This window comes from Solanum verrucosum, unplaced genomic scaffold (genome assembly GCF_900185275.1).
Source record: "Solanum verrucosum unplaced genomic scaffold, falcon-dt-bn FXZP01000120.1, whole genome shotgun sequence".
NCBI lineage: Eukaryota > Viridiplantae > Streptophyta > Magnoliopsida > Solanales > Solanaceae > Solanum > Solanum verrucosum.
Window position 1 is genome coordinate 1,055,280 of NW_026020714.1, and position 8,336 is coordinate 1,063,615.

Consider the following 8,336-nt stretch of genomic DNA (forward strand, 5'->3'; position numbering starts at 1 on the left):
TGTGGACTAGACATGAATAGTGAAAATTAATTGTGTGGAGAGAAGTATGAGGATTGGGGAAAGTCGGGGAGGGGTTGCCTATGATAATTAATCTCAATAAAATTCATATGATTATAACATGTGTAGTGGAATGGGTGACATGTGTCATGCATTTCTATAAACTTATCACGAAAGATAAGGAAAACGATGCTTAATATATAAACGAGTTTTAACTTGGTTTCAATTTATATATTTTATGTCTTTCATTTTCAGATGTGCAAAAGTAGATATTTAAGCTTATATAAAGTTGAACAATAGATACACACATCCTGCATGACATTTTACATGACGTTTTATGTGACAGTTTGTGTCCTACGCGATCCTATGTGACGAGTATTATGTCGCGTAGGATATAAATGTCTACTTATTTAATTTTATATTTTTAAATGCCTATTTGTGCATACTCAAAATTAGAAAATATAAATATCAGAGGAGGTCAAGTTAAAGCTAAGAACATATTTATGTTTTATGAAAAAAGAAAAAAGAAAACATTAAGGCGATATTATTATATCATTGAACTTTCAACATATACCAACTTTTATTAAAAAACATATTATACATTCACTAGTAGCAGTCATACACATATACAGACATGAATGCATACGTACTGGTTGTATAACAAGTAGTAATCCTAACGCTATATAATATTGTCTTGTCGATATTTATGTTAATATTTTTAAATTATAATTTAATTTAAAAAATTATCAAAAAAATATACATTTAAATTATATTTTCATTAACTCTCGTCTTCTATACGTATGAATTCTTGATATATCAACACTCCACCCCATCCCCATACAAAAGTGTCATTTCTTTCCAAAACAAAAAAGCTCTAAAAGAGCATATGCAACAACACTTTGCAGAACCTATCAAGCCAAATTACCCTCCCAAAATATGCATTTCTTCAACTTCTTCTCCCTTTTCCTTTTTGTGTCTTCCCTCTTTTTGTTAATTAAATGGAAGAATTCCAATAGCAAAACCAAAAAATTACCTCCTGGTCCATGGAAATTACCTTTAATTGGAAGCATGTTTCATTTGCTAGGTGGACTTCCACATCATGTCCTTACAGATTTAGCAAAAAAATATGGACCAATTATGCACCTTCAACTAGGTGAAGTTTCTCTAGTTGTTGTCACTTCTCCTGACATGGCCAAACAAGTATTAAAAACTCATGACCTCGCTTTTGCATCTAGGCCCCAGCTTCTAGCTGCCGAGATTCTCTTTTATAACGGAACTGATATTGTCTTTTCCCCCTATGGAGATTACTAGAGACAAATGCGTAAAATATGTCTATTGGAATTGCTTAGCGCAAAAAATGTTAAATCATTCAACTCTATTAGACAAGATGAAGTTCTTCGTATGATTGATTTTTTTCGATCATCTACTGGTGAGACAGTTAATGCAACAAAAAAGTTTTACCAATTTTCAAGCTCTATGACCTGTAGAGCAACCTTTGGGAAAGTATTAAAAGAGCAAGACGAACTTATACTACTCGTTAAAAAAGCATCACGTTTAATGGAAGGATTTGATGTGGCTGATATATTTCCATCACTAAAATTTCTTCATGTGTTATGTGGAATGAAGGGTAAAATTATGGATGCTCACCATGAGTTAGATGTCATTCTTGAAAACATCATCAATGAGCACAAGAATAATGGTGAATTAGGAGGTGAAGGTAATTTAGTTGCCACATTGCTAAGACTAATGAAAGAGGGAGGTTTTCAATTTCCAATCACCAACGACAATATCAAAGCTATTATTTTTGTAAGTACATTTTCCTTCTTATTGTTATTAAGTATGATATGCATTGAGTCATCTATCTAAAATAATTGTTCTATCTTCATTAGGCTAAGAGTAAGATTGCGTACATATATTATTAGTTTATGAATTCTAGATCATAACTTTGTTTATTTACTAGATTCTGAATAGATTTTTTATATATATATATATATATATAATTTCGAACAAAAATACAAAATTTGAATGGAAGCTATTGAATTTAGTTGAATCCGTAGCCAAATGAACTGTTGCTTATTATTGAAAATAAGTAATTAACTTGCTCATAAATGAAGGACATGTTTGGTGCGGGAACAGAGACTTCATCAACAACAATTGATTGGACCATGGTGGAAATGATGAAGAATCCAAATGTACTCTCCAAAGCTCAAGCAGAGGTAAGAAATGTGTTCAAAGGTAAAGAAACATTTGATGAAAATGATGTCGAAGAATTGAAATACCTAAAGTTGGTCGTTAAAGAAAGTTTCAGACTCCATCCTCCATTTCCCCTTTTGCTTCCAAGAGAATGTAGGGAAGAAGTAGACATAAACGGCTACACTATTCCCTTGAAAACAAAAGTTATGGTTAATACATGGGCTATTGGAAGAGATCCTAAATATTGGAATGACGCAGAAAGCTTTAAACCTGAAAGATTTGAGCATAACTCTATGGATTTTGTTGGTAATAATTTTGAATATCTTCCCTTTGGTAGTGGAAGGAGGAATTGTCCTGGGATATCATTTGGCTTAGCTAATGTTTATTTTCCACTGGCACAATTATTGTATCACTTTGATTGGAAACTTCCTAGTGGAATCAAACCAAGTGATTTGGACTTGACTGAGTCTGCTGGAGTAACTTGTGCTAGAAAGAGTAACCTATATTTGCTCGCTACTCCTCATCATCCTCGTCATCAAGAGTGATGTCATAGAATCAAATCATAATAAAGGACTTTGCTTTTAATAAAAATATCTTACCATATAGGATGATGGTGTTATTATATTCAATTTTGTGTACCATTGTTAAACATGTTTCTGTAATAAATTATGTGCGACCCTTTATGTTTTTTTTTTTGAATTTTGAATTTTCCTATCAGGCCCTTCACTTAGAATCTTGTGAAAAATATAAGACATGTGAAATACACATAACAAATGATCGTCAGACGGATGATCAAAATTGTTGTCGGACAATCTTTTTGATGAACGCTTACTTCTATATATAGTCACACCCGAGCCTACATCCTGAACGCAACCGACACTTGGAGTCATTGTTGGTTCCAAACAAGCCCTTGACCCTGGCTAACTACTGAGCGGAAAACTATACATACATGCTGAAGCCTTACAAAATGGACATTTAAAATTAATTAAAGATATCTCATGCAAAAGTCTGAAATAAATCTGAATATAAATAATGTTAATAAGAATAATGTTTAAAACTTCTTAATGTTGAAGACTGAAATGACTCACTAAGTTTATCTATCTATAAAGCATTTACTAACTAAAGATAGGTGTCGGGACAAGACCCACAGTTACCTGACTAAACAATGACTAAAAATCAAATAAATTGAACTAACTAAATTGAAGCCCTCCGAAAGCGAGGAGATCTCATCAACTACTGATGGAAAGAGATCTTACTGAATGTCTGCTATTGTGAGTACTTGAAATTGCATCATAAGTCGATGTAGTGTCAAATGGCGTCAATACATGAAATGTACTGTATGTAATAAAGCTGAATGAAACAAGTAACTAAATTGAATGAAAGACTGAAAATAAAGCATAAATATTAAATGAAATCATTAAAAGCTTTATAAATAGGTTTAGGTATGCAATGATAGTAAATACTGAAATAAAATATTTTACTTTCTTGGGGAGTTTCTTTAATCGACAACCATCACTATTAGCCTTGTGATGATACAATGTCTTACTCACGTTGGCAGAGTCACCTTATACTTTGCCGGAGTATAGAACACAACTGAACTTATGGATCCATCTAAAAAGCCTTCTTGAGGAAGGTGAGGAGTCGTCTGTATTTCGATACGATTCTATCTACGCTGGCGGCGTAGGTCATGGGGCATGAGTTATCTGAACTCTTACCCAAATCGGTGCTCATTTGCCTATAAGGCAAAAACATAATGATAAACTCAAAACTAAGAAAAAAGATGATGAAATATATGAATGCGATAAATATCTAAGATACTGCATACCATAGTCTACTCTAAATTTCATTGATCAAGATGCTATATATTTCTAATAGATGTATAATAACAAAGATCTCGAAGTATGCACTGGATGGTCTAATCTTTAAGTAGGAAGTTACATAATAAGAATGAGAATTGACCCACTATGTGTGAGTGGGATGAATGGAACTGAATTGGGTCGCCCATTGGATCAATTCGGATCCATATCTAGAAAAATTATAATACATGTGAATTAATTAATTAAAAAAAGTACACAACTAACTAGGAAGTTGTGTCGTCCCTTTGAGATTATAAAATGATTCTTTTTAATAGAAATGAACACAGCTTTTCTCCCTCTCTAGAGAAACAAAAGACAGAAAGAAAATCCTCTCACCTATGTGCAATAATCTCTTTTTTTATGTGAAGAACTTTAGTGAGAAGATTCCTCTGAAGATCAAAGATGTCTCCATCAAAGTTTTTGGAACTATCTTTTGTTATGGGTACGATTTTAAACTATGATTTTATATGATATAGTTTAACTGTATGTGACTATACTTTCTGATTAGTGAAATAATATTCAATAATTCTACAAACTAATTAAGATGTCATTTGGTAGAGTATATATTAGCAAAAATAATGCATGCATTAGCTCTATGTATTAGTAGTACCTTGTTTGGTACATATTTTCATGTAATGTATAATTAATATTTGCATTAATTATACACGTTATTGTGTATTGAGGAGTGTATTACTAATACCATGGATTTCTAGGTATTAGTTGTAACATCTCGCACCTAGAAACGACTAAAAAGAGTTTAAAATCTGAAAATAATGATTTTTGGAAAGAATAAGGAAATCTGGAAAATTTTGTCTAATGTAAGAAAGTGAGTTTTGACCATTTTCAAACGGCCATAACTCCTAGCTCAGGATGATTTAGGAGCATTTATTGATATGGTTGGAAAGATCTTTCCAACGCCGCCGAGTTTGTGAAATTCCAACATCGTATGAGTGAGATATGCCTTCCGGAAGTTGGGTTGTTGGATCGAGGAAAGTCTGAATCCGGATTTAGAGAAGGGCAAAGTAGTCTTTTCTCTAATTAATTTCCTAATTCGTTTTTAGGGATTTATTTGGGGTAAAAACAGAACTTAATTCAGTTTTGAAAATTAGAATACGCTTAGGGCTTGGAGAAGAGAGAGAAAGAAAGAACGGGAGAAGAAGGCAAGAATTCACCAAGATCATCCAAGCTTGCGAGTGGAATTCGTTGGGGGTGCTCCCTATTAAGGTGTGTGAGATCTTTTTCGTGTTGGGTTAGTTCACCCACACACCAACTTGTTTCAATTCAGCGATTTGGAGTTGTTTACATGTTAAGAAGTGGAGTTCTTGAAGAACAATTGTCAAAATTCTTGTTGGTTGAGTTGTTGATGCTTGGGGGTTGATTTGATTCATGTTTTTGGGCTGTTTTCGAGTTAGATTGGTTGAGTATTGAGGGTACAATTGATCCTAAGTGTTTGGGGAAAGAACTAGGGAAGATTGGAGGGTTTAGAGATGAAAAACGAAGGAGAAAAGTCGGGGTTCACCTAGGAAAAGGGTGGGGCGTTGCACCAGCCAGCGCGCCCCAGCTGGTCCTCTGAAGTTTGAGGGCTGGCGACCCGCGCCTCTCAGAGCGCCAGGGACGCCAGTTCTCCCCATTCGTTCCCCACCTTTTAGTACTTGTTCCTTAGCAATGTACATGTGGTTCTAAGTTTATTCCAACACTCTAAGGTACATCTAACACATCATGAAATCATCCATAAACATGAGATCATGAACCTTGAATTCATAATCCAATTCAAGGAAAGTTAGGATAAAAGTCAAGAGAAGTTAAGAGTCAAGTCTAGAAGCTAAGAAGTAAGTCAAGCAAAGTTTTTAAGTTTTCAAAAGTCTTTAACAAACATTTTAACTTTGTTTTAAGACATAAGTTTCAAGTTAAGTAAAGAATAAAGAGTTGAGTTCATTTCTCATAAAAAGCTATTAGGGAACTATGTATTCCTAAAGAGGTTATAAATGTTTTCGCATTTGAACAAGAAAAGGGAACATCGATTTCAAAAGAGCTGTTAATCTGAGTTTTTGAGTAATTATCTCAAACCAAAGAAAGAAGTTTTGTTTTTACAAACATATGAGCTAAGTATATTTTGGGAGTAGTATTGAGCACCGATATGGGGATGCAAGTTCAGATAACTCAAGTCTCCATAAAACCATGTAGCCATCATGGGTAGTAAATGATCATACTTTTTAGATGACTCCTTAAGATGCTTTTAGCATAGACTAGTGGATCCACTAAGTTAAGCGTTCTATATGACGACAAAGTATAGGACAGTTCTGGCAGCGTGGGCAAGACGTTGTATCACCACTTAGGCTCATAGTGACGGTTGTGGGTTAGAGAATCTCCCACAAAAATTATATTACTTTTATATTTAAGTAAAGTTGAGTTTGTTATTGCTTTATCTTTAATGAACTAAGTTGTTTACACTGTTTTACAAGTTTTGATATATTGCATGTGTCGTATTGCTTTATATTGAGTTCAGTTATTCATGAGTTAAACAGAGCCAAGGTAAGTGTTCCTTTGTACTTTTTCCAAGCTTAAGTTATTGTTTAGCTTTCCAACTCGCATACTCGTACATTCAATGTACTGATGCCAGTTGGCCTGCATCTTCTTATGATGCAGACGCAGGTAATCAGGATCAACATCCAGTGCCTCGTTGATCCAGCTTGAGCACTCAGTCTGTGGTGAGTCTCCAGCTTGCATTCAGAGGACTTCTTTATTTGCTTTCTAGTTTAGTTCATTAGGATGTTGTGGGGTTTGTCCCAACATCCATCTCAGTTGTTTTTAGAGGTTTCATAGACAGTTAGTCATTAGTTTTTTAGTCTTCTCATTTGATCTTATGTTAAGACTTGAGTTGCCATTTTGGCCAAGTTGAATGTTTATTTCTTTTAACATTCTAAGTTATATTATGAAGTTTATTTGATCATTGTAATCATGCTTAGAGTCTTCCGCTGAGTTAAGTAAGCCAGGCCAAGGGTTCGTTTGGGGCCAGCAATGGTTCTCGAGTGCCAATCACGTTCGGGGTGTAGACTCGGGGTGTGACATTAGTAGTACAAAGGGATTTAATGCATGCATTAGGATTAGAGCTGTCAAAATGGGCTGGCCCAACCCAACCCTAACGGGCTAGGGAGTTAAATGGGTTGGGACGAGCTGACCCTTTTAATTAAAAGGCCTATAAAATAGCAGCCCAACCCAGCCCTAAGCGGGCCACGGGTTGGGACGGGTTGTCCCTTCAACCAAAAAATGAATAATATTACTCTCTTAGAAAGAGTATCTAAAAGTATCGAACGTTGACATTTATGAACACGACATCAATACATACAAATTTTAATTTATGAATCACACACTTCGGTGAATACTTACAAAAATACATTTATGAATCACACACTTCGGTGAATACATACAAAAATACATAATAGTCAACGTAAGATTTAGCGAAAAATGTTGATCATTCCACTATTCCTCCAACAAAAAACTAGCTAGTTTAAAAGATTTGATTTTTATTTTTAAAAATATTTATTGATAAAAACTTTACAAATAAAACACTACTATATATATATATATATATAAATATTTTTAAATATTCATAGCTCACGGGCTGGCCTCTGAGTGGGTTGGGCCTACGAGTCTAGCAGGCCATATGGATTGGGCTAAAAAGTCTTGTTCCTAAATAGGCCAAAAAAATTAGGCCCAATCCCACTTAATTCAAGGGTTGGGTTGGGCCTGCCTAGTGGGCCAAACCCATTTTGACAACTCTAATTAGGATGGTTAAAGGCCCAATTATTTACCCTTCAAAACCTCCTTTACATCTTTTCCACCATAATTGTGGAGTATACTTTTGTAAATAATTTTTTTTTATACAATACATGTTATTTTAAATACACCAAACCAAATAATGCATAAGAAATAATATATGTATAAATAATGTAAACATAACTAATACAAGCATCATCAATACATTCTATTTAACATTATTTTTATACACTCTTCCAAGAGTGTTATTAGGAAAAGTAATGCAATGCATTAACCTTGTGTATTACTAGTATCTTGTTTGGTACTCTTTTCTAACCTATTTATACACTCTATTGTGTATTAAGGTGTGTATTACTAATACCATGGATTTTTAGGTATTAACAATGCAATGGTTCTAATGCATGCATTAGTATGATTAAAGACCCAATTACCCCTCAATTTTATTTTACATCTTTTCCACTATAATAATGGAGGGTATCTTTGTAAATAAATATTATTTTATGCAATGCATGA

The 8,336-nt window shown here is 34.0% G+C and overlaps 1 protein-coding gene across 1 annotated transcript in view; it reads left to right on the forward strand.

Annotated features, from left to right (window-relative positions):
- Positions 1–2,735, forward strand: part of LOC125812503 (premnaspirodiene oxygenase-like) — a 103,816-nt gene extending 101,081 nt beyond the window's left edge. The window contains exon 3 of the mRNA XM_049491979.1: positions 2,233–2,735. Coding sequence (XP_049347936.1) covers positions 2,233–2,735 — 503 coding nt within the window. The remainder of the gene's footprint in view (positions 1–2,232) is intronic.
- Positions 2,736–8,336: the final 5,601 nt, after the last annotated feature.